The 25,765-nt window shown below is 38.7% G+C and overlaps 2 protein-coding genes across 2 annotated transcripts; one reads left to right on the plus strand and one right to left on the minus strand.

The window, feature by feature from the left end:
* Window positions 1-15,096: 15,096 nt before the first annotated feature.
* On the minus strand, window positions 15,097-17,064 carry rps28 (ribosomal protein S28). Its single transcript, XM_027284769.1, has 4 exons — window positions 16,930-17,064; window positions 16,580-16,627; window positions 16,080-16,203; window positions 15,097-15,223 (listed from the first exon to the last, which is right to left on the minus strand). Exons 1-3 carry the CDS (start codon window positions 16,966-16,968, stop codon window positions 16,081-16,083), a joined length of 210 nt encoding a protein of 69 aa, XP_027140570.1. The 5' UTR covers window positions 16,969-17,064; the 3' UTR covers window positions 15,097-15,223; window position 16,080.
* Window positions 17,065-18,617: 1,553 nt separating this feature from the next.
* si:rp71-39b20.4 (potassium voltage-gated channel subfamily V member 2) lies at window positions 18,618-24,473 on the plus strand. Its single transcript, XM_010733418.3, has 4 exons — window positions 18,618-19,000; window positions 19,127-19,760; window positions 20,436-20,561; window positions 23,596-24,473. The coding sequence occupies exons 1-4, from the start codon at window positions 18,618-18,620 to the stop codon at window positions 23,911-23,913; spliced, it is 1,461 nt and encodes a 486-aa protein (XP_010731720.2). The 3' UTR covers window positions 23,914-24,473.
* The last annotated feature ends 1,292 nt before the right edge of the window (window positions 24,474-25,765 follow it).

Raw genomic sequence — 25,765 nt, forward strand, 5'->3', positions numbered from 1 at the left:
TATAGTTTCACAGCCCTCAAGTCTAAGCTTGGAGCTGCCTGTCATTGGCCAGCCGAGGAGTGGGAGGGGTGCAGTTACACTCAGGTTTCTGTCCCTCCTCCACCTCTCTGTTAACTATTCATGTCAGAGGCGGAGGAGGGACATGATATAACAAAAAGATTGTTTCTCATCTCAGCACTGCAGGACACAGAGACTATACTATCTATTGGAGGAAACTAAACAGTTGATATCCCCTGCAGTGATGCAAATGTATTCCTTTGCTGCGAGGAACTGCTGAAGTAACACTGGTGTAGTATTTCTGAATAAGTGAGCTAATCCGTCCAAGTAATTCAGTATTCAGCCCCAAACATGTCACAATCGTTCTGCAGAAACCTTTGCTTTACAGGCAATAAAAAAATTCAATTAAACCCTACCCTCATTTCCTGTAAACTCGTCTGTTAAAAGAAACCAAGCTTGAATATGAAAGCAAAAGTGACAAAGGTCAATATGGGCTGAACTGTAAATAGACCAGGTGACTAGATGTTTACAGAGCAGAGTCATCACCATCTAAGGGGAGAATCTGACCTCTTTTCCATTAATTTACACAGTCATTAAATGAAAATCTCTCTGCATGTCCTGTAACCTAACTGTAAATTTTGCTATTACTCTATTTTCTGTACTAGGATCATTGTGTCTTGTACAGTACACCAAACTGAAATTATTTTGATGGATAACAATGCAGGGAAGTATCAGGATAAGTAGATATTCATAAATGTCTTTAGTGTAGTTCTAATCTATATTATCAAGGAAATTGCACATCTTAAATCGTTTGCTCACAAGACTGTGAAAGATTTCAGGTAAAATTAAGGAACATGAATTGCTCTGCACACCAAAAAATAAATAAATTGGTATAAAATACCATCTTAAAACAATTTAATCAGTCTTAAAACAATCCCACTAACCTTAAACATGTAAACTGTACTCAACTGAACAACTATCATGTTATTTGACCAACACAAATAGATGAGATAAACATTTCCAAGTAACAGCTCCTGTAGAAACATTAAATCAGAAATTCTGTCTAATCTCTACAGGGATAATGTAAGAACTGAATGAAGTCAGTGACACATCGGGCACGTCACCAGAGGAACATGCCTACAATGTAAAAATCTGCCTCAGGCCGGCGTGAGGACTGTGAGAATTAGGGGAAAGTTCACAGGACAGAGAATGCCCAAACTGCGGTCTATGGGGTTTCTTTAACAACCTCCGCCTGAGAGCTCGTAGGCCGTACGTGATCTGGGGCCAGATCACAAAGAAGGAGCTGGTTTAACCCTCTCCTGTCTGCAGCCCAGACTAAGTAGGTGAAAGGTAACTGTGAGACTGCTGACGGTGCTGAGAGGGGAATCTGAGTGCAGAGGAATTACAAGGCCCTCACTTATGTGTCTGGAATGTAACAAACATGCATTATTTTCCTCAAATCCCTGGCAGGGAAAGGAATTTCCACTAGGACAACCAGAGGCGGCTGTGTTCCAGTTAAAAATAGATGTTTCCAATTCGTCTTTGAGTAATCTTTTCCTTTTAATAGAAGCATCGAGAACAATGCAGATCAATTTGCTTTTGTTTGTTCGAACCTACTTGTGCCTTCATTCATCCACTACATGATTCCTATCTGTTCAGTTAGAGTACAGCAGGATGATCATTGAATGGAAACATGTTTGTATTTACTGAAGTGTTTTTCACAGGGGAGGGAAAGGTGTATTGTTGAAAGGCATCTGTCTGCGGCAGGTACAAGCAAGAACACGCCAATCGTGTCATGTAACACGATGATATTTGAACTTGATGACCGTCTGGTACATGAGCATCATGATTGTACAAGAATGTACATTCTTCTGGATCATTATAGGACTGTATGCTTTCATTTTAGGCTTATTGTGCTGATGTCCGTTATCAGACCTTTTTTCCCCTAATGGAATGTTAAATATCCCCCTAATGTTTAGATTTTTGATAAATATGTTCAGATATTGGGTGAATTATAACTGTGTGGAGGAGGAGCTGCTCATTTAGGAGCCTGATGTACAATGTACTGTATGCATGTATGCCTGAGAGAAATCCAGTTTTGCCTGATATTATAATCATAGTGTAGCTGTTGGATGACTCATGCCTGTTTCTATCATGACCTTAAAGCCATTACCGGTATTACAAAATATTACCCAATACCAGCTATGTTACTAAATAGTAAACATACTCTATTACAAGTAAAAGTTTTCATTTGATTATGTGTATTATTATTACAGATGTATTTACATGTAAGCAGCATTTTAAAGTTGTATCTGACTTAGGCGCAAAAAAGTTTAATCATTATGAACACACTGTTGTGTAGTTTAATTTGTAACAATGTGCCATATTTTGTAAGATTATGTTTACATATGAAACATGTGTTTTGTATGTTAAATTTAAGGGTGCAATGCAGCTTATAACTGGGGTCAAAAAACTGTAGTTGAGTAAATAAAAAAGAACCAACAGGCTACTAGTCAGACTGTCGGCAGATTGAATATTTACTTGTGGACAGACTAAACAAAATAATTGAATAAACATCTTTTTTATTTGTTACAATGTTTCAACAATGTACAAGGCTTACGGGAATCTGCCTCCTCCTGTATGTTAGTGATCATCACTGGATCCACACCCCACCACAGCTGCTTTTCCAATTTCCCAAAATGGCCGCTCCCATCTCTAGCCGGCATGTCGACCTTTTACCCAGATTCCAGACACAGAACATCTGTAAATCCCAGCAGCACAGCCCCAAGACTTAGTCATGTACGAGGGGATGGAAAGAGGGAGGAAGAAGAAGAAGAGAAAAAAAAAACAGGTGCAGGAGCCCGTTAGAGCTGTAAACCTCTGGTTCCCAAGGCTAGACTGTGATCTTTTCCATTTGGCATTATTTTATGAGGTTTTTGGGCTTTTATATTCACTGGGTTTTTCCACTCGTGTTTGCCAGAAATACATATCTGAATATATTCCAATGAAATAAACAATCTCGAATAAAATATTTAAATCAATTTTGAGAGGTAAAGAGGAAGATTGAGGAAGAACTGCACGCTCCTGTTCACTGAAAACCATCTTCCATGAGACCTTTGAGATCTTATAAATATCCAAGTGACTTAATATGACAGCTCGTCCATCATAAACCACATAAACTATATCTTTCCTCACTTCTCTTGAAATCAGCCATGGTAACGAAATGCCACCGACCTTATCGTCCTGATTTCTTATATCATGAGTTATTCATGAGTAGCAGCAGTGACCTTTTTGCTGACTGAACCACTGAGGTTTAGGGTTAGCAAATTAAAGGAGGGATCTATTTTTTTTTAGGTGTGTCATAATTATAACTGATGAAGAAATAGTCAATAAAAAATGTAGCTGCTGCAAGATTTATGTTTCTTGGTGTGGCAGTGGTCAGGAATGTACAGTATGGTACATTTAAGACAGGTTCATAGCCTAATTTATAGGCAGACATTTTGAGTTTTATAGTACAGATGTAACCATTAATGTTAACAAGTGTGCCAGTCATACCAGGACTCTGAAACTGGTACACCCAAGTGGAATGCAGCTGTGATTAAATATCAAGTGAAGGTTCGCTCCTTTTTAGGATAGAAACAAATGACCACATAATTTTCTAGAAGTTTATTATTGGGATACATAATAAGAATCTCTTCTTCTATTTCTACTAGTAAGGACAAACCAGCTGACAGACACACTTATAATGATTCATGCATACTCACACATCATATGGACGGACACGCAATGCAACACGTCTGCCTCGAAACAGTTTTGCAATCCCTTTTCTACTTGACAACAAGCCAAGTGAAACACACTACTGCCTCCCAGTGGTGCAAAGTATATCATTTGATTTGTTCACCCTTGACCCCTGCACATTTACTCAACGGGGCCCCTTTTGCTAACTGTGGGTTATTATTGCCCCAGGGACTGCATACTGAATGTAACATGGCACTGAAACCAATGGAAACCTGCCGTTTTTCTTTTAGCCTCCAGCAGCCCTGAGAGATGAGGTGTGATTCACTTCAGCAAAATGAGGCTCGAGCAGGGAGAGCATCCTGAGAGGATATGAGAGATTTCCTGTGAGGACTCTAAAAATGCTGACCTTGAACAAGGATGCTTTCCATTTTTAAGTAGCATGTACCAAGAGACTTCTTCCATTCCCACGCATATGTTTGATCTTTGCCTTTTTATTACGCCAGAACTTTAAATATCTGCATATAGTTCGCCTTTGTAACATCCTGTGAAGTTTGCGTGATCTGAAATGTTCCCGTCAGCAGTAACATGTAGCAGTTTCTTTCCATTGAGGTCAAAAATGTAGTGAACGGAAGTTATGCAACACAAAAGAACATGCTCCAGTGCCCTGTTTGTGTGGCACAGACTTTAATCAACACAGATGCACACTTCATTCATGCATGCATCTTTCTTGCATACACAGACAGTCGTCTCCTTTGACATTCCTCACATCTCAAGCTCAGCTTGCACATGCATAGACATGTTACACTACATAGATAAATGTGTTTTTGTTATTGCTTCTGATTGAATGATTGAGTATTTTGCCATGAGATATTTTTACTTCTCTGACTGGTCGTATGTTAAAGCTCCTGCCGATAGACTTGAATACATTTCCACTTCTCCAGACGATTCATGCTTTTCCCCCTCAGTTCTTTCACCGCTCACAGACTAAATGAGCGATACAGCTGGCAGGAAATAGGAAAGTACAGAATGTACACATATCCCAGTTTGGAAAATATAAATACATACAGACTGGCTGACCTCAGCAGCTGTAAATGCTGTGTGTGCTTCATAGTGCTGGAATTCTACAGTGATTTACAGTGTTTTTTGGTTTGGCCTACCCCGTTACACCAAGCACACTAATGCTGCCCACATATGATTGAAAACAGTGTTAGTCTAGGACATCTACTACGTCTGGAGTAACACAAGAGCTGTAAAACAGTAACAGTAAGTAACAACTTCTCTGCCGAGTCTGTTTCTCACCATGGAAACTGATAACAGAGCAGACTGTACTGAAGAACTAAAGCTGGTGTTTAGAGCAATAGTTTGACACTTTGGGGGGGAAAAAACTAATTCGCCCTCTTCCAAAGAGTTAGATCAGAAGATCAATGCCACAGTTATATAAAATACTGTATATGTAGCTGGAGCCAGCAGCCATTTAGCATAAAGAATGGAAGCAGGGACACAAAAGACTTTAAAAAACTCACTAATTAACATCTTATATCTGCTTTATATATCTGCCTGGCTATATGATTTGTGAAATCTGTACAAAAAGCAAACTGTAAAACCAGAAGGCTATTTTTTCTCCCAAGTTTCCAACAGGAGCGCATCCGTGTTCCCAGGGTCTTATGGTCCCTAGAACTGGGTAACACAGGGCCCTGGGAATATGAGAGTGACCCCTTTCCAACCAAGCTGCATATTTAACAGATGTACATGAGGGTGGTATTAATGTTGTCATCTAACTGTTGGAAAGAAAGTGGTCATGGATTTACAGGAGATGTTTAGCTTAGCTTAACATCAAAACTGAAAATGGGAAAACAGTTGGCCTGGCTCTGTCCAAAGGTAAATGCATTCACCTGCCAGCATCTCCAAGCTCCCCAAATAACATGTTATATATATATACCACAGATATGAAAGTGATATCAGTCGTCTCATCTAATTCTCTGCAAGAAAACAAATCTGTATTTCTCCGTCAAAATACTGATATATTGCTATAAATAATATATTTAACAGTGTACTAATAAATGTACATACACTAAAATACTTATTTGTGACAAAACAACATCAAAACCATGTGTTTATGTACATAATGAGGAACCCTGCTGTTTGCTCAGGAATAAATCTCTCTGGAGTCCAAAACAAGTTACCAAGGTCAAGGATGAATTCCAGGCTAAATACAGTAGCTGTAAATAACTCAAACACATATTTACATTATCTGGGGATTCTGTTCAAATGCAGCAGCTGCGGGTGCTAAACGAGCTCTCCAGAACCCATCTTTTACATTTTATGGACCCAAAGCCTTGGATGTGGTAAGCAGTGGCTCTTTAGTTTCCCAAGATTTTCAGAGGACACGTTTCCCCCTCTGTTTGTCCCCCAAAGAAACAGCCCCTTGTGGTGTGTACCCTGGTTGTCAAGCTGGGTTCCCATGAACTAATCGGCCTCCTGTGAAACAATCGTGCGTGCTGTACCACTTGAGGAGTAAAGAGCACTTGAGGCCACTGGGCAACTGATAACAATGATACTAATTCATTGCCCCGTTAATTTTAATCAACAGGAGTGGATGTACAAGCAGGTCAGATGGAGGAGACACTCGAACTGAAGAATGAAGAATGAAGAAGAATGGGGCCTGTTCTGGGGAAAATGTGGGTAACAGACAGCCTCTCACTGTCAAGTGCTAAACAGCTGGTGGTTTGGAGAAGGAAAAGGAAAGAGGGCTTGAATTACAAAGTGTTCTTCAAGAACAGCAGGGTTCTGACCTGTAACTGTACCACAGCAGCTGTGCAATCTGTGCAGAAATGATATACTTATGTTTCACTTCTGTTATAAAAGGACAATGAACTGTACGTTTGTTTAGAAACCACCCACTCTCCTGTAGTGCACCATACAGTGCCAAAAAGCTTTTGAATTGCAGAGGAGGCTCTGAGTCCTGCCTTTATTATTTCTGAGGTATTTAAAGGAATACTTCACTTGCTTTATTGCTGAGAGTTCGATTAGAAGAGTCTGCAGCCGGGCTGCTTAGCCTAGCAGACAGACTGCTGCTGCCTACCAGCAACTCTGAAGCTCAATTAACATGTTATATCTCTTATTTAACTGTATAAAAAAAGGTGAGGTGTAACAACAGTGTTACCGTTGTCTGCCAACCTCACGGTGATGACAGACCCTGTAAAACTGCTAAAAGCGTTTTTTTTCTTCTACAGATTAAACAAATAAGATATAACATATTAATAATAAGTGAGAATTAAAGGTACTGTTAGATTTTGTTACTAGTCGAGCTAACTGTTTCCCTCTGTTTCCAGTGTTTGTGCTAAGCTACTGTAGTTGGCTGATAATAGCTTCATATTTACCACACAAGACCTGAATTTCCCAAAATGTCAAAATATTTGTATGTTTCCTTTAGTGAAAGGTGTAAGTGTGACATTTTACATGGGACTAGAACTGGACAGGTAGCCTAAAAACAAGTTTAAAAAAAATCAAGACACTTAATGGCAACGCCACCTTTATGCACTTGCACACAAGAATGATCATATTTCACATTAAGACCTCTGACAATCCTTTCTCTTTTTAATGACTGCCCCAGTCCTCGTTAGACTACAATCTTGAAACTGTGTTTTGGAGACACAGCAGGACAGAAAATCTTATTTTGTGAGACTTCTCTGTAGTGATGGAATTACCAGGATCAATCTTTTGATGGCAGGTATTACTTTAAAATGTCCAACAATTTTAGTCCAACTATAATGACCTGTTGTGCTATTTTCTGTTATTTTTGCTTGCTTAATTTAAAGAGGATACATCTTTTTTTGCCTGGGTTGAAAATGTAAAATTGCTGACTAAGAGACGTGTTGGTGGCAGCGTCATTTCTGAGAAAAAACATCTGCCCCACTTACTCATCAGACTGACATTTATGTCATAAGTGACATATCAAAGCAAACTTTCATAGATGGAAAGTCAGAGTAGTCTGACATAGAAATTGGGTAAATATTTTTACCCTAAAACTTGGGTTTGAACTTGTCAGATTCCATTAAAGTTTGTTCCTGGTAAATATTACCTCAGCTGAGTGTGATCTCTCATTAGGTTTGTCAACAGCTCAGTTTCACTGCTGTTTTGATTTTGTACGACTGTAAAAATTTAATTTCTTGCAGGATCGTACTGTGACACCACTGATCCGTGTAGTGAGTTGGAGAACTGTTCTTCGGTATTTCATAAGTGGTGTTAAAGGTTGTGCTGAATATACGGTATCAAGTGTTTCTCAACCACTCATCTGACTCACTGTCTTTAACACATACTGTGACACATTTCTGTGGAAACATGTTAATAAAAAGGAACATTTAAGGACATATCTGTCTTTTCAAGAGTAAGATGAAAATGTATATTTGGTCTGTACGGTAGAAGCCAGCAACTGGTTAACGTAGTTTGGCATAAAGCCTAGAAACATCTAGCCTATTTACAAGGTGCTCACTTATTAGAATGTTATATCTGTTTTGTTTTGTCCATACAAAACAAAGTGTATTAGAGGCTGTCTCACTAATTCCCTCAAATTCCAGATTTTGTGCTAAACTAAGCTGCTGCCTGTAGCTTCATATTAAACAGGCAGATATTAAAGTGTTATTGAGATTCCCAACTCACTGTCAGCAAAAAAAAAGAAAAAGAAAAAAGAGCATTCATCTGATCATATTATGTTTGCCTTCAGTATCATAGAAGCTGGAACAATGCTCGTCTTTGTTGTTGCAGCCAGTGCACTGTGCCAGTATTAATGTCAATCCATGGTACAGAGTCCAAAACGCTTTGTTTTTACAGTGTTCAAAACAGCTCTTTCTCTAACTTTGCCTTCACCCTCCACAACAGGCCTCATTATCATCAACAGCCCAGCATCTGACCCTGTGTAACTTTTTTCTGTCTGTCTGCGCACCTGCTGTTTGTGCTGTGGCATTGCTGTGCAGGGAACTGGAAAATATTTTACAAGTCGCATTCATTGCAGGGGATTAGAGCCTTCAAAAAATAAATAGATGGTTTGTTTTTCTGACCTTTGCGCGATGTGGCCTCCCCCCTCTGCTTAAATAAAAGTAAATCAAGAATGTCCAAGCTGTGTTTGGAGTTTTGTTGTTATCCGTCAAGCTGTCTTCTCTTCATGTTCTGGTTTTTGCATTTGCTCATTCGCATGTCATGTTTCTTTATTTGAAGATGGACAATACACAAAAACATTAAACTTACATAAATCAAGAAAATTGTATCTCTTTCATGTTGTGTAAGCATCCTGGATCTGATATACTGTTGGACAGTAGTGACTTAAATCCCTGTGCTTTTGCAGGTAAACACAAATAACATGTTTTGAGTTAGATATGTGTTATGCATGCCAAGATTTTAGTCTTTATTTTTTTTTATTTAAGCTTCTTTACAAAGCTCCACTCATTAATGCAAGCTATGAAAACCTGGCTTGTCCTCCTGCAGCCTAATCAGAACTCACATTTTAATCTGTAGAGAGGCAGGGTGTACTAAAGTTCAATGTTTAGAGGGGTTGGAGAGGGTAAAAAAGTTTGAGAGGCCAGGGGCAAAGATGCTGTGAGAGAAAGAAGGACAGAAACCACCAGAGGCGAGAGAAAGAGAGAGGCAGGGGAATGTCTTCTAGTTACCTCTGGGGTGATTATCTTCTTGGCATCCCCTCTCCATCCTATGGGCCCCATTTGTAAATTTCAGGGCCGTGACCCAGGTCGTAGCCTGTTCAGAGTGTGTAAATCACAGGCATCTCTCCCTCAGGACGATCCATGACCTCCCTGCTGCACATCCTGTTACCCAGCATGGGAGAAACCAAGCCCGCAGCCTCCTGCCAAGTTCTTCTAGTTCCAACAAGCCTCCTCGCACCAACATGACGTTTGTCACAGGGATCATATTCTGTGCCGCCGTGACAAAAAGTAATCTAGTATTTCAGTCAGATGACTGTCATATAGTGACAGAAAATGGCAGAATTTCTGTTCTGAATTTTGAGTAGGCCTAGTTCTGAGGCTTTTGAGTATCTCTATTTCATGCTACTTTAGATTTCTGCTATGACACAGTTACTAAATTATAAATTACTTTACAGATAAAATAATGACTAATGACTATATATTCTTATAGAGACTTATATATATATATTCTATATATTATATTTATATCTCTATCATATATATATATTATAGTATACAGCAAGATAGAAATACAAGCAGATAGAAATATCCACCTTCATCACCTACAACATAAAAAAATGCTGCCAACACATTAAAGCATCAACATTAAAGGTCCAATGTTGCAAGATTCAACAGGCTCTACTGAGAGAATATGGATAAAATACTATATAATATTCATAACTATGTTTTCATTAGTGTATAATCACCACAAAATAAGAATCATTGTGTTTTTGTTACCTTCGAATGAACCTTTCATATCTACAGACCATGGAGGTGCCATATTGAACAGCCATGTTCCTACAGTAGCCCAGAATGGACAAACCAAACACTGACTCAAGACTCGATGTTTTGTGTTTTTCAGACATTCCATAGTTTCTCCATCACACTAAGGGTGATATGAGGAGGTTGCAATCTGCAACTACACTGCTAGATGCCATTAAATCCTACACACTGGACCTTTAACAATACAGTACTATTCATGATAATAAAACTCATAATGCATAATGAATAATTTTACTGTGATGATTTTACTGAGATAACATTTTACTAACTAATAACACTTTTGTACTTTTGGTACTATTACTTTTACTTAAGCCTGCAATTAATTATTATTTATTTGGCCACTTTTGGGCAGCTGAAACAAACTGTAAACACAGCACTGACATATTACCAACTTTTTAAAGTCCGATGTTCACTATCCTTTTGGTCTCTGCCAACTCCTGAGGGAAATATCTGTCTTTTTAGCTTCTAAGTGGTCCATCACATTCACCAGCTATTTGTTAACCCTGTATGTCTGTCTGGTGGTGATGGACAGATATTGTGCAATGGGTTTGGGGAGCTTTTGGAGCTGTGGATAAAATAAAAAACAAGACAATGAGCTGAAAGATAGAAAGATGGAGCTGAAAGGAACTACAAGCAGCTCCTTTAATATTTCTACCAATTTCTTTATTAGTATCAGAGGTGTGATTTTGAGAATTGAAGACCAGATTTTCACAAAAGGAGTGAAGAAACATTGTTTTAAGAATTTCACTATAAGCCCTAATTAGTTGCTGTCTGAGTTATTATTCAGTTAAAACTATTCAGTTCAAATGCTACAATCCTGAATGAACTGAGCTGCATGGTTGCACAATGCTAATTTGCTGCACTAGTGTCTGATTCTGTTAAAGCAGTAAACAACATTTAATACCAACACTGTTATTATAGCAGCTAGTACACGTCTACACCTAGAGGCACAACGTCCTTGTTCAGACAAACAGACAGACAGACAGACAGACAGACAGACAGACAGGTCCACGCTGATGTTTTCTCCTGGCTCAGTTAGACCTTGGTGGCATACAGACAAACAGGGAGTGGCCTTGGCGTGGATGTGTTTCAAACCTGGCATGCTTCAGAGAGTGAGGGAGAGAGGGAGGGGAAGGAGGAGAGACGGGGAAGATGGTAAACACATGCCACCCGTAAGTCTATATGGGTGGGTGAGGCGTAGGGAGGTGTAGAATGATGATGACAGGGTGAGTAAGGTGACACCAAGTTGTTTTTAAGCACAGAGTTGTTGTTCACTGTGAAACCAGTGGAAGAGCATACTTGAATCTCTATTGTTGCCTCTCTCTTTCAGTTTCACTGCATGTCTTTTAGGTCGGAGAATGGTGCAGGTGCAAGCTCTGAAAAACTTTTATTTCTCTAAGAATAACAGTCAAATTCATGTGAAGTACAGACTGCCTCACTTGTGTGCGCACACGAAGCACTCTGCTGTAGATAAACGCTGTTTATCCAGTTCTTTTCTCACTAGATTTGTAAAATAAATATGTCACACAAGTGTTTTTCTGTCTCACTCTGGCTTATATAACCGCCTTAAAATACTGCCTCTCTGATTCTGGCTGTCAAGTGCCAGCATGCTGTTCTTGGTTTGGCGTGTCTTTCTTTAACTTAATGAATAGCTGCCAAGAATTAATTTGTGGCTCGGTGTCAGTTTTCCAGTTTGGCCTACATTACTTGTTGATGCTCTCCTGGTAAAAGCCACAGTGATTCTTCAAAGTCTGGTGCCTTAGGATGTGCAGCTGCAATGCTGTATGGAGGGATACATAGACTAAATATGTGATGGCAAATAATCTGCACTGCTTTCAGCCACAGTAATTCAGTCATTCTTTAGCGTCTAGCTTTGTCTGGCACTGATTGCATGTCATATATAGCAGAGATATTCAACTTGCTTTGCCCAGGGGACACATTTGCAAAATGACAGGAGACCAGGGGACATTAATATTATTTAGCAGTTAAAATGAATAAACATTAAACCAACACATTATTGGTATGGAGTAAAATGATAAGTTGTTATATTCTCACATGTTTTGACACCTGATATTTGCAACCTTGCAAATGAGCAAATTAAGGTCAGATTCGGCCAGCTGGTGTTGAGTATAATCAATATTTAGTATTGATTTTACAAGTCAACACATTAATTTTTCTCCACAGGCAGGTCAGTACATAGCTCTGTATAAAGTAGGTCAAAGTAGGTATGGAAAATGTAAGGTCATTAAAGTGTTTACATTCAGCCTCATCACAGCACACATAACTCAAACTGACCTGCTTTCCTGTTCAAACAATCTCTGGACTCCTTCATCAGCCTCAGCCTGGAATTCAGCCAAATACCTCCATGTTGAAAAACAACACTGTCAGCTGAAATTACAGGAAAAACGCAAAATATAATGGAAAATACAATAAAAGAATAGAATAGAAAAGAACAGAAATCCATTCAAATCTGCAGCCATGTTTGCCAGTAACTTCATCTGTGCTCAACTTTTGCTCGGATTTCTCTTAAAATACGACTCTTGCAAACTGACAACATGTAGGTCACATAAATAGGTACAGTTTAATTCACACATTCATGCATGAGAATGTGCTTTGTCTCTTCAGCATCACCACAGATTCACTCACAAGTTTTGATGCTGAAGCCATGAATCCATTCAGCCAGCAGAAACGTGCTCTCAGAAAAGTTGTTTGCTCACACTGTTGACAAGGATGGAAAAAATGTCTGAAGTTTAGGAACGTGACCCATATTGGCACCGTTCGTCCATTTCATTTATTGGACTTTTTACCCCCACAAATGTCTGTGACTTAGCAATGAACTGGTTAGAAACTGACAAAATATATTGAATATATAACTCAATATTTACTCCAGACAAGATAGCCTGGCATGTGTACTGAATTTGAACATTCCCTGATATTTATTGTGTTGTCACTGACTTAAATGAAGACTATACTGCATCTTAATTATATAATGTTATTAAACAAAAACTACAATGTTACAGTCATGCATATATTTTTAAACCTCATGTAGCCTTATCTCTAACATTTGAGCACCCCAGGGCTTTGAGTCCTGTGCTGTAGTCCCTGTACACGCAGACGCTTCCCTCAAACATTTAATCTACTCCTGTAACACTGAGAGCGTCCTGGTGGTGAATGTCACTGTCTAGTACAAAGGAAACAGAACAGAACAAGACCCCAAGAATGGTTCAATCAGCTGAATGTACAATAGGTGGTGCTCTACCCTGCATAAAATACATATGCACCAAATGCTGCAAAAATAAGGATAGGAAAACATTAAGGATCCCAACCACCAGCCTTCTCTCCCTGCTATAATCAGGAGGAAAGTTCTGGATCAGGTCGGCTCTGAGAGGCTCAGGAAGAGGCTCTACCCTCAGGCCAGGACACTGCCTCAGACTGTTTATTCATTATTGCTATTGTTGTTGTTATGCTATGATTACTATATACTTCAATTATGAGTGTATAGTAGAAGCTCATGAAAATACATTACATACAATTCATTATAATTGTTAATTTATGATAAATAAATAAACTGAGCTCTTTTGTTTGAATATAAAATAAAAGGGTTGGGGCTGTGAAATGTTTCCTTAAGCGGTTAATCAGAGAAGCAGGTTGTCTTGAAATAACTAATCATCAAATACTTCGGTGGTGAACCTGCAACTGAGCTCACTGCAGTGAATGTGAACTCTGAAGTCAAGAGTAATGTGATGCTACCCTCTGTTGGACAGAACGTAAACTTCACATGAAAATGTCCTTTTTACTCTAGTTGCAGATATAATGAACCAAATTACGTCGACTGCATTTGCAGAAACAACTCAGCAGGAATTTCACCAATATATTAAAACTGCAGCAGATAATGTTTAAATCACATTAGACTTGACCTTGTGACATACGCTCAAGTAAAAATGAAGCTATTGTAGTTTCAGCAGGAAGATTAGTGTTTGGTGAGATGCTTGTGGAAAAATGATACCATTAATCATTTGGAAAAAATTACTGCTTACATGAACTCACTTTGCAGATATCTTAATTTAAGAATGCATAGTACAGTAGGAAGAGGGGGTATCATGCACCCCCCGGAAATATACTTCTAATCAGTGTTTCTAGATTGGAAAATCTAGAAATCTAGTGTTTCTGGCATGGGAAAGAGAAGAGTGGTCACATCAAGATGTTTGATCCTTGTACTACAAAAGAAATAAACCTTGGTTAAACACACAACAACCTCTGTCTAGACACCTTAATTGTACAGTATCTCCAATATTGGCGTTTCGTAATTGGTTGCTTACTAGCATGCCAACATGTGATCACTTTACAAATAGTTTTATGATCTCTGACCCTCAAAACATCTAGACAGTCTAGACAGTTTACTTGTTCAGTTATCTGCAACATTGGCTGAGATAGTGATTTATTTCAATAATGGCGGCACTAATTTGGAGATACATCTTGACAACTTAACATAGATCATTTCCTACACATTTTTTAAAATCTAGAAACACTGATTAGAAGTATATTTCTGGGGGGTGCATGACCCCCCCCCCTTCCTACTAGACTAGTAGATCAGTGACATTTTAGAATATGGATTTTACCATATCAGTGCATCTATTACAATTTGGCACGTTTCTTTAATCAGTAATTTGAAAATATTTTAATCACTAATGAAGCGGCGCACAGTGCATTTATACATCAGTGTGCAGTCACATTACTTGAAGACAGCTGACCAAAATATAACCAGAAAACAAAACTATGCAGAATAAATTTTACCTTGTGTGACATGTTTACAGTTGCAGCCTTATCAATTCATCACAAGGAAAAAAGGATCACATCTAATATACAATAAACACAGGACATCCACTCTCATCTTAATAATCAAATTTTATTTCAAAACATCTGAACAAGTGAGATGTTCGCCATTCCAAGTGGAACTGATGGTGTCTTCTGCTCCATGGAGTTGGATCCGCACCTCACAGCTTCAGTGGGCACTGTGGAGAGAAGAGATCAGTCACACACCAAACTCAAACGTACCAACATTTAACTACATAACAGTTAATGCCTCTGTATAAACAGGATACTAACAGAGAACAGAAATAGTATGAGTTCTTATTGTGTAATAGATTAATAGGTTGTGAAGTGTAAGGTTTAATATTGTGTATTAACAAGTCCCTGTCCTGGTTATTCTAACAAATTACTACTGCCTGTGCACTGTATTTATGCCAGTAAATTAGTTCATGATTGGGTTTAATAATTCAGTCCTTGACCAGCACATAGAGGCACAGCAGAACTAATCTATGTGCTAACACAGTTGAAATGCACTGTAATGTCAATGAGTGTAAACTGGATTTACAAAAAAACCCACTACATTCTGGGCGTAGATTTTTCCCCCCAGCCACAAACAGAAATAAAAGTATAAGCAGTATATATAAAGTTTTTTTCAATCTGCATTTACATACAGATAACAGAACAACGGAAACACCGTTCAATACAATGCATCAAATGCACTGAAACGCTGATTTTAGTGTGAAAGGACTAGTTTGATAGAGACACTCATTGCAGGGCTGCAATAATAAATGGCTTCACATTGAGCTGGGGTTCAAGTTGTTTCTGGTCACTGACCACACACTGCAATGCATTTTGTTTCTTGTAATACACAATTTCCACGAGTCAAATAATTTTCAATTAACTTAACATTTTAGTTACACACGTATTCAATGTCACCAGTGCTAAAAAAAAAATGTATCTTTAAATTTCTGTTGTGTCTCTAACCCACTGTTATGGTGATGAGTTATGATTTATTATTAGTGCTCAATCTAACAGATGTAACCGTGTTCGTCCCCTCACCCTATCGCAGCCTCCTGGCTTCTCTTTCAGACTCTAGAAGTGTCAGCACGTCTCCTTCTCTGACTGGGCCCTTCACGTTCCTGATGATGGAGCGGTTGCTGTCGTCCATGAACTCAACACGGACCTGCAGGCAGAGCAGACACAAATACATTAGAATAAATAAAAATAATGAATTAAAAAACACAAGTGAAGCCTTAAAAATGAAGGTAGGCAACATCTAACGAAGTTAGTGTCCATGAGTTACATCTTAACCACTGATCAGCTGGAGGACTGTTTGACAAAACCACATTATAGAGTTTGAAGAGTCCTCATGAAGAACAAACTTCACGTTGCTTTTAATTTCTTAAAAACTGAACAGACACGTAAAAACACACGTCACATGTGACAGTATATTTCCAAATGTACTCCACCTCTCCTCATTTCGTTGTGACGTTATTTAGCAAAGTTAAACCAACGATGGTTAAGGAGAGCCCCGATATTTCAGTGTAACATCGCCGTACCTGTGTACATTGTCCCTGGGAACCAGTTCTTCCGAGCACCTTGGTGACCTGAACAAGACAAAGCAGAAGTTAGTTTGACAGCAGAGACTTTTTCAAAGAGAACAGTGTTCACTGATGTGAAGTTAAAGCAGTGATCGGTCCACAACAGGCTATCAGGGAGCTAGCTCGTAGACTGGAGCACGCACGGGCCTCCATGATGGACGCGTGAGAGTCGACGTGCCGTGACTCTACACAGTGAACAAATCTGACTTTAGCTTCAATGTTTTGACACCGTTTGATACTTTAGTTGTTCGTGTAGCTTTCTATCCGCTCGGATGTCATTATTTTCACCATATTTCATATTTTCTTACTCTTGCGAGCTTGATCGGCTGCACGCGGCTGGCGTCCATGTTGTCAGGTTAGACCGGAAAGGAAGTCACGTGGTGCGCGGCAGGAATATATCGCGACGGTCAATCTTATTTTTTTAAAACAAGTTATAATAATTTATTAACTGTATTTAATTTATAGAAGTATCACACGTGGCAACTTAGAAAAATACAAAATTCAATTTTTATAAAAAAATTGAATTAAATTTTAGATTTCCACTTCCTTTGCCACCAAATGGCCTATACCATTCACACAAACTTGAAGGGGTAGAGCCCGGGCTGTACCATTATTCACTGTGCGATAGCCTGTAATGATTTTTGCTATAGCACTCATTTTAACTTTACAAAGTTGAATAATAGACCCAATTAATTGTGCTGGTTTGTTCCACCCTCATTTTGTACATGCATATGCATGCAATTATTTATTATTTTCAGTTGTATGTTGCATTACTACTAATAATTTACTTATTTTTTAAAATTATTTTATGTATTATTTTATTTTTTTATCTTATCTCTAGTGTTTTTTATTTTTATTTTTTTTTATTTATTTATTTTTTTATCTTTCTATTGTCTACTTCATGTTTTTATTGTGTTTCTATTGTGTTATTTATTGTGTTTTATCTTGTTGTGCAGCACTTTGGAAACCTTGTGTTTGCTAAAAACCGTGCTATATAAATAAAGTGGATTGGATTGGATTGGATACTTATTATTATTATTCTTACTATTATCTTTGTTGTTATTACAACCACATTATTGTCATGCATGTTTTACTCTAAAATTACTGATTCACTAAACAGAATCAGAATTTGTTACTTAAACTATTATTCACTATTATTTTTCACTTTTATGTTATCATAATTTGACTTGATTTCGTTTGAATATATTTTGACATGGACATACTAATTATGCTCTTATCTTTAACATGAAGGAATCAATGCCAAACAGGAATCTGACTTTTCTTTGTGAAACAATTTCTTTGTCTTTGTTTTAAATAAAGAAAAACATTAATACTAATTATTAAATTCTAGGATTTTAAAATCAAAATCCAAGCTTGCAGCAGTAAGCTAGCTGGAGCTAGCCAGTGTAATCTACCTGTAGCATTGGTATGAACTTCCTGTACCAAAGCTCTCCATAACCTTGTTAGCAATGCAATACTGTCATCAGAGCACTCTCGCCGCCTTTCCTCCTCTCTCAGAACTCAAAGCCTTAAATCACAACACTAATCCTTGTGAACAGTATTTTTAACTTGCGTTTGGACAGAAAGCACAGCAATAGGATTAGAGAATCAGTAAAGAGGCTGAATCCCTAACTCATGCAGTTGATCTTCTTGCTCGCTGAGGGACAAACACGGTAGCTCTTTCTTTTATCTCTATTTCAACCCAATATCTATTTTTTAGAGGACAACATTCAGTCTTAATGGAGATCTTGTGGAATACTGTTGTTTTTGCTTTTTGCTGACTTGATCTGAACTTGGCACGAAACTTTTTTGTTCATTTGTCTTCTAAGGAGCTTCCACAATGGAGCCTTTGAAGCCCAGTTTGAAAGTGCTGAAAAAGCGTCGCTCCAGTCTTTTTGCGAGCATAAAACGGGAGATAAGTTTTTCACAAAGCATTGAGGAAGAGGTAGATGAATTCCCCTTTTCACAGGACAGCTCTGTGAAACCATGGACATCCATGGACAACCTTGATGCTCCTGAAGACAAAAAAAAGGACACAAGTAATCAGAGCAAAAAGGCACCAAATCTAAGGCAATCAAACATTGTCAACCTCAACGTGGGTGGAAAGGTATTTAAAATTCCGAAGCATTTGGTCCTCCAATACCCCAAAACCAGGATTGGAGTCCTTGCCCTCTGTAATGATCCGGTCAAACGTCTGACGCTCTGTGATGACTACAATGTTCAGAACAACGAGTTCTTTTTTGACAGGGACCCCATGTTTTTCCACTACATCTTCCACTTTTATTGCAGCCGGGTCCTGTGGGTGATGGATAGTCTCTGCCCTGTCAACTTTGAGGAGGAGATGTCATTCTGGGGGTTGAAACTGAAGGACACTCCAAGGTGTGCTGTAGATACATAATAGTATCAGTGTGTAGCTTGGTCTGTTGCTGTTTGTGCATTAAAAGATTGAACAGTAGTTATTTTCAAACAGACGATACATTAACTTCTTCTTCTTCTTCTTGTCAGGTGCTGCCGTATTCTGTTTGAGGAGAAACTGGATGACATCAGAGACCAACTGAAGGTCAACCAGGAGCTGGTTGATGAAATTAAGCCTCATCGAGATGACGACAGATACAAGACCATGTTTCTTGGAGGCTTTCGGAAGACCCTCTGGGACTTAATGGAGAATCCTTACTCCTCACTGTCAGCCAAAGCTTTTGCTGTGTTTTCCAGCCTCTTTGTGCTTATCTCTATTGTGGCCATGACACTGAATACAGTAAATGAACTCAGGCAGTACACATTTGGTGACAGAACCTACATGGAGTGGATAGAAATAGCTTCCATCCTTTTCTTCACCATGGAATACTTTCTGCGGTTAGTCACCACATCCAACCTCAAACATTTTGTGAAGAGTGCCCTCAACTTTGTTGATGTGGTGGCTGTTATGCCCTATTTCATCCAGATCATTTTTGAGGCATTTGTTATGGATTCAGAAGACGTCAGTGCAAAAGAAGATTTAAAGACCATGTCAAGGGTCAGTAAAGTCAGCAAGGTGCTCAAGGTCATCAAGTTGATGCGAATCTTCCGTATCTTGAAGCTTGCCCGTCACTCCACAGGCATGAGGGCGTTTGGTTTCACCATCCGACAGTGTTCTGAGCAGGTAAGTAGGAATATCTAACAATATAATTCTAAACAAAAACACACAAATACATGTTTGGACATCTTTAACTGAAGACATAAAGCAACTTTTATATGAGATAAAGTGGCTTTAATTAGTGCATTAACAACAGATCACATGACTAATTGTGCATAAAAACATTTGTAGTGATGAATATACAGAGGATTATCACACAAGTTCTTCAGCTCCTTATTTTACTTTACAAGCCTGCAACTTTACTGTTTTGATTGCGTCTCACTGCTCATTGAGTTCAGTCCCCAATGAGAAAGCTCTGACCACTTTGCACTTCCTGTTTAGCACCAAACAGCAGATTGACATAGGAAGGTGCTAGTGGAGCATTTCCCACAGAAGAGGGAGATAGATACTAAAATAAATAAAAGCAGCTTAAATATTACATTTGTCAAGTGGACGAAATCAGGACTCAAAATTAGCAGTGATGTTGCTGGCTGTATAAATAGGCAATATTTTTGCTAACAAGTGCACCATTTGCACAAAGTTCAGCAACTTCATAAGGTGATAAAATGTCAGTTACAGTATGTGTTTCAAGCGTGTTATACAATATGTACACTTTGTCGGTGGTCCTAGGTTTCTAAATACAGTGTTTTCCAGATATTAATGGATACTGCTGCTGATGTACTGTACTCTTCTGCCATTTAGGTGTGCTGTCTGTTTCTGTTCATTGCTATGGGCATCTTCACCTTCTCTGCTCTGATGCACTCTGTGGAGGTGGATCAGCCTGGGACACCATTCAGCAGCATACCAGATGCCTGGTGGTGGGCTGCGGTGAGTAGGATAAACTACAATATCAATATTCAGCAAAATTCAGAGTTTTGCTCTATTCTGTTCTCTTTTTTACGGGGATAAGAACTTTTGGCTCTAGTTTTTGACAAAACACAAGAGTTTTATTTAGTACTGTAGGCTGTGCCTTTTTGGTAAGTGCCATGATTTTGGCTTGATCCATTACTATTTTTCTTCACATTGACCAAAATGTCCTGAATAAGGAAAATTGGGATCAAGACAAGTTAGAAAGCCAAACCAAAGTGCAACTGGTACTAGTTTATATAATATGTATCTACAATGAACAAGGAATGGTGCGCAGCATTTAGAGGATTCAGCTCTTCCGGCTTCCTCTTAAGTTCTTCTGGTTCTTCACTTAGCTTGGTTATGTGATGAACTAAGCTGTTCCTCTTGACTGTACTGAAATAGTCTTCCATAGCCAGGCCACATCCCCACAGTGCTGTGTCAGCGCTGGAAAATGGTGCTGGAGAGGAGGAGCTCAGTAGGGAGGTGTCAGCATAATCAAGCAGTGTGGTGCAGTTGTCAAGGATTAAGCCTACTGAGATTTGTCCAAGGCAGAGTCATCTTCAGTGCTGTATTTGTGCCTCTGCCAAGCACTGAACCAATGATGAGATTGTATTTAAAGACAAATCTCTTTTTGTGAATGAATGGTCGGCTAAAACAACCTGGCCATGAGAATTATGCTTTTGGTCTCTACTAGGGGTGTCATAAAATCTGATATTGACGATCATTGTGATATTCAAAAATGAAATAGTCATATTGTTATTAAAACACATACGATAAATAAATAGTCCAGCACTGTTGTGGAAAAGTTTATTCATTAATGGTCAGTTCAGTCACTGGAGGGAGAGTGCACAAGAGACGAGTCTTCTGCTGAAAGGTTTATTGAAGCTTGGCCAAAGAGAATGGAGGATTTATCAATGCACGTGTCATGACATGATGCTGCCTCAATTCTGAAGAAGCTGTCCGCTCTGGCTCATCTAAATGCCGTCAGGACAGTGACACAACTACTCTGTGTCCATAAATGGTCATACTAAATGCATCTACAGTATAAGGTTTTTGTAAATTGGTCATTAGTCAAGAAAATATGTTTACCGTTAATAGTCCAACATTGTTATCTTCTTCTACATTATGTACATATCTGTTGTGTCTAGGGAGTGAGACAGCTGTTTTCCTAAACACAAGCTGCAATTTAACACTATCCCTAAATTGACTTCAGCACATATGCACCTCACAAGTACCTCTTAAATTATTATTCATGTCTTTTTGTTCTTTCTTTGTGTTTTATAGATGGTGGGGCCTGGTTGCCAGTGTTAAATACAGATATTTGTAGGCAAGGAACAAGATTTTGATATTGGAATCATTCTCATTGGTGCGCTGTTTGTAGACCAAGTAGTGCTGATGAAATACATTTTAACGGGTTTTGGTTGCATGCAGGTAAACAACAGTCTGGATAGCAAAAGAGACAAGGCAGAATGCATTTGCTGAAATCCAATCATGGAACCCATGGGTGTCTGATGAAAATTAAGATTAAGCTTTCAAAGATGTATCTGCATTCTTATGCAGACATCTCAAGTGGGAAACTGGACCGTAAACAACAACTGTAGAATTAGCTGCAATGATAGAGAAAATGTTGGCCGACACATTTGTTCAATGGATATCTGCTGGCTACACTGGAAGCCCAGAAACATTGGCTAATACCATCAGAGGTGAAATCAGAAGAAGTTTAACTTATAGAAAGAGAAATTATGTTTTCACTTTTAGGCCTGAAAAACAACCACACACACACAAAGGTCTTATAGACATGCAAATGTGAAGAGATGGTTGATTGAGCAGTAAGGGGGTTCGGTACTTTGTTCAATGGCACCTCAGCAGCCATCAGTCCCCACTTGTTCTACAATACACTTCTATTATATTATTATCAGTCCCAGTTACTGTGGCCCAGTCAGCATCCCAAATCAGTGCCAAATGATAACCAAAGGGTTCAGAGATTATCTCCTCTCAAGCTAATTATATTAAGGGTGCCACACTGTGTGCTCACTGTTGATAATTATGCACCATGATTACATAATGTGTTAATTAGTCTACCTTAGTGGTGCTGGTAGGCAGATTTATTAAGATTTAAGGCAGGGCCAGGCTTGTTGTTTCCTCCTCTTTTCAGTCTTTATGCTAAGCTTACCAACCTCTGGCTATAGCTTTATACTTAACAGACAGACACGAGAGTGGTATCGATCTTTAATTCTAACTTCTACTTTTAATTCTTGAGTCCTTCACACAGTAGTGGTTCCAATCTATAAATGTATGAGCATGTGTAAAACAATATAGGGGGGACTATATCTTGCTAATTAGATATTTAAACTAATCGGCATTGTGCAGGAGTACATTTTCAAAGGCTCCACCACTACTTTCTGTCCAGTAGTTTGAAGCTATAGTAAGAAATGAGATAAAAGGATTTATTTCCTCTAAAATTGGTTGTGTTGGAATTTTACTTTGTTTTAATGAACTATAGCACTTCAGGATGCATCAACATGCTTGTTCCTATAATTCCCTTGCACTTGTCATTTAGGGACATTTAGTTTTTCTTCATCTGGTGGCAGCTGTTTACTTGTATGTGTTTAATCCCATACAGTGTAATGCGTCTGATTTGTGGCCAGACACAGTGATTGCATTCGAGAGATGAAAAGTGTTCCTAGAGGTTTATTTGGTCCTCGTCATTCTTAACTTGCTACACATTAATGCACATCAGTACAAAGACCTGTGCAAACAACGGTTGAATGATTGGACTTTCAAGAAGTCAAGGTGCATTTTGGAGTATAGGGCAAAAGCCACCATGAGAATCAGTCCACCCTCTCTGAAGGGAAATCCTAATAATTATCTTTCCCACCAGGGAATTGTAGGGAAAAATATAATAATAACCTAAAAAACAGCACATGAGTTTTTTAGAATGAGGTGCCTTTCTGTCTGAAAAGCAGCGTATCATGCATCTGTGCAGGCTCACTTTACTCTTTTCATTCTGCAGGTGAGCATCTCTACTGTGGGCTATGGCGATGTCGTCCCCATCTCCTATCTTGGCCGCTGTGTAGCATTTGGTTGCATCTCTTTTGGCATCATCCTCAACGGCATGCCCATCTCCATTTTGTTCAACAAGTTTTCCGACTACTACGCCAAACTGAAGGAACAAGAATACAGAGTTTCGAATACAGAGCGCACCTTCCAGCTCAAGAAACGTCTGCGGCGCAAATTTGACAACTGTTTCGAACCCCCGCCAGAGGACTCTGATGATGAGATACATTATCGACCCAGAGTGGGACAAACTATCCATGAGGGCGAGGATTGAACAAAGCTGCCAACTTGTGACCTCGCTAACCCTAAATGGCCTTATCACCCATGGGTCTAGAAAGTGTAAGACCCCATCTGCCTCCAACTCTGAGCCTCTGTGATTGAAGATAAACAATCTAAGGGGGAAATGGAGGCAGCAGGAAGTTGAGATAAGCTTTAAGCCTCAGCTTCACAGTGCTGTTTACATGTTATGGGTGATGACTCCTCAGTCAAATGGACAAGATGCTCCCACCGGACAACTTGTTATCTATTTCTAAGAATAGCACCTTGCTGCAGCTAATTCTGATTAAACTGAAATATATGTTTGACATTTGACACAAGGAGTCCATGTAGTAACATTATTAATTAAAGCGTCTGTGCATGTGAGGAACTGTTTTCATTGGAAGTGCTATTAATGAACTATTCTGAACAATTGCATGGTCTGTGTTTTACTCTATGTTCTCAATACTCTGCACAAAAGACAGTATAACTCCCATTTTTGTCTTCTGTAAAACTTTTGGCCAGTACCAACCAAGCTAAACATCATGGTGAGATTTAGTAATTGTCTTCCACTTTAAGAAAATGTACAAGCAATGATAGCCTCTCATGTGCACCAATGAAAAGTTTGATCAGTACAAAGCTCTTCCATGTGCCACACTTGTCAGTAAAGTAAAGTGGTGTTCTTGTCCAAAGTACACTCCACAGTCACTCAACGTGCTCTTAATAGTACCTTAGCAGCAGGGATGTGTGTCTGCAGCGATTAAGTGCATGAGTGTAATTTTGTTGTCAAGGATTACCGGGATTTGCATTTGCGCCTCCTGCTTGGTCAGACAAGGGCAAAAGTCAATCAGGTTCTGAGCTATTTTGGTGCCAGAGAATCTGATCAGCTGCTCACAATCAGGTCCCATTTAGGTTCTTACAAACTATTGATGGATAATATTTGAATAGTTTTTTCTCATATCCATTTTTCTTGCTCGCTAGTTACACAAGGGCTTGTGCTTATAATCGTCATCTGACATTTGGCGTGAGCAGTGCATGAAGTGAGAATTGAGCTCAGTGTTCTTGTATGAGCCTGTAGAGGTCAGGCTCAAGCATCACCCAGTCCTGTAGTCAAACTGTCCTTGTGCTACCTCAGATAAGTTCATTAAACCAATTCTTGTTCTGGGCAAAGGAAATATCTTCCATTATCTCCTCCAAACTAATTTTAAGTACGAGTATTGGCTACCTACTTAAAGCAATGGGCAAGGCAACACTTATCTCAGATCTGTTCAGGACCGTTCCGTTCAGTGCACTGGTTTTAAACAAACAGGAGATTTTAATGGGAAGAAAATTAAGATATTTAATTTGCCATGATCTATGCCAGCCCCTGTACCCTCTTTCCAATTCTACTGATGATGTGTTGTGCCTCATTTACAAAAACAAAAAATAATTCCTATGATTTATTAGACCTTAGATTTCACTTATAACAAACACAGTTAGAGACAGTATTGTATGTTGTATTGTATGTGATCAGGGAAGACAGCTCTTATGCTTGAGTGTGATAAAAATGCATTGTTGAAAATGTGCAAACAAAAGGCGACAAAAGAAGGACAGTTTATGATATGTATTCCATTTCCATTCATTGTTCAGAGGTGAACATCTATCGATTACTCAGTAAAAAAAATAGCTTTGTATGTACAAATACTGTAAAAATGTAATTATTTTTCTTTTTTGTGCATAAAAACAAAACAATAAAACAAACAGACTGGAAACAAACATGGAAAACAGATTTTATTCTACTGTATATTAAAATATGTACTTGTTGTCAATACCTTTCAAAAGTGAAAGAGATGTATTGCTTCATTAGAGCAATCTCTTCTTCGTGACACTCT

This window comes from Larimichthys crocea, chromosome XII, assembly GCF_000972845.2.
Source record: "Larimichthys crocea isolate SSNF chromosome XII, L_crocea_2.0, whole genome shotgun sequence".
NCBI lineage: Eukaryota > Metazoa > Chordata > Actinopteri > Sciaenidae > Larimichthys > Larimichthys crocea.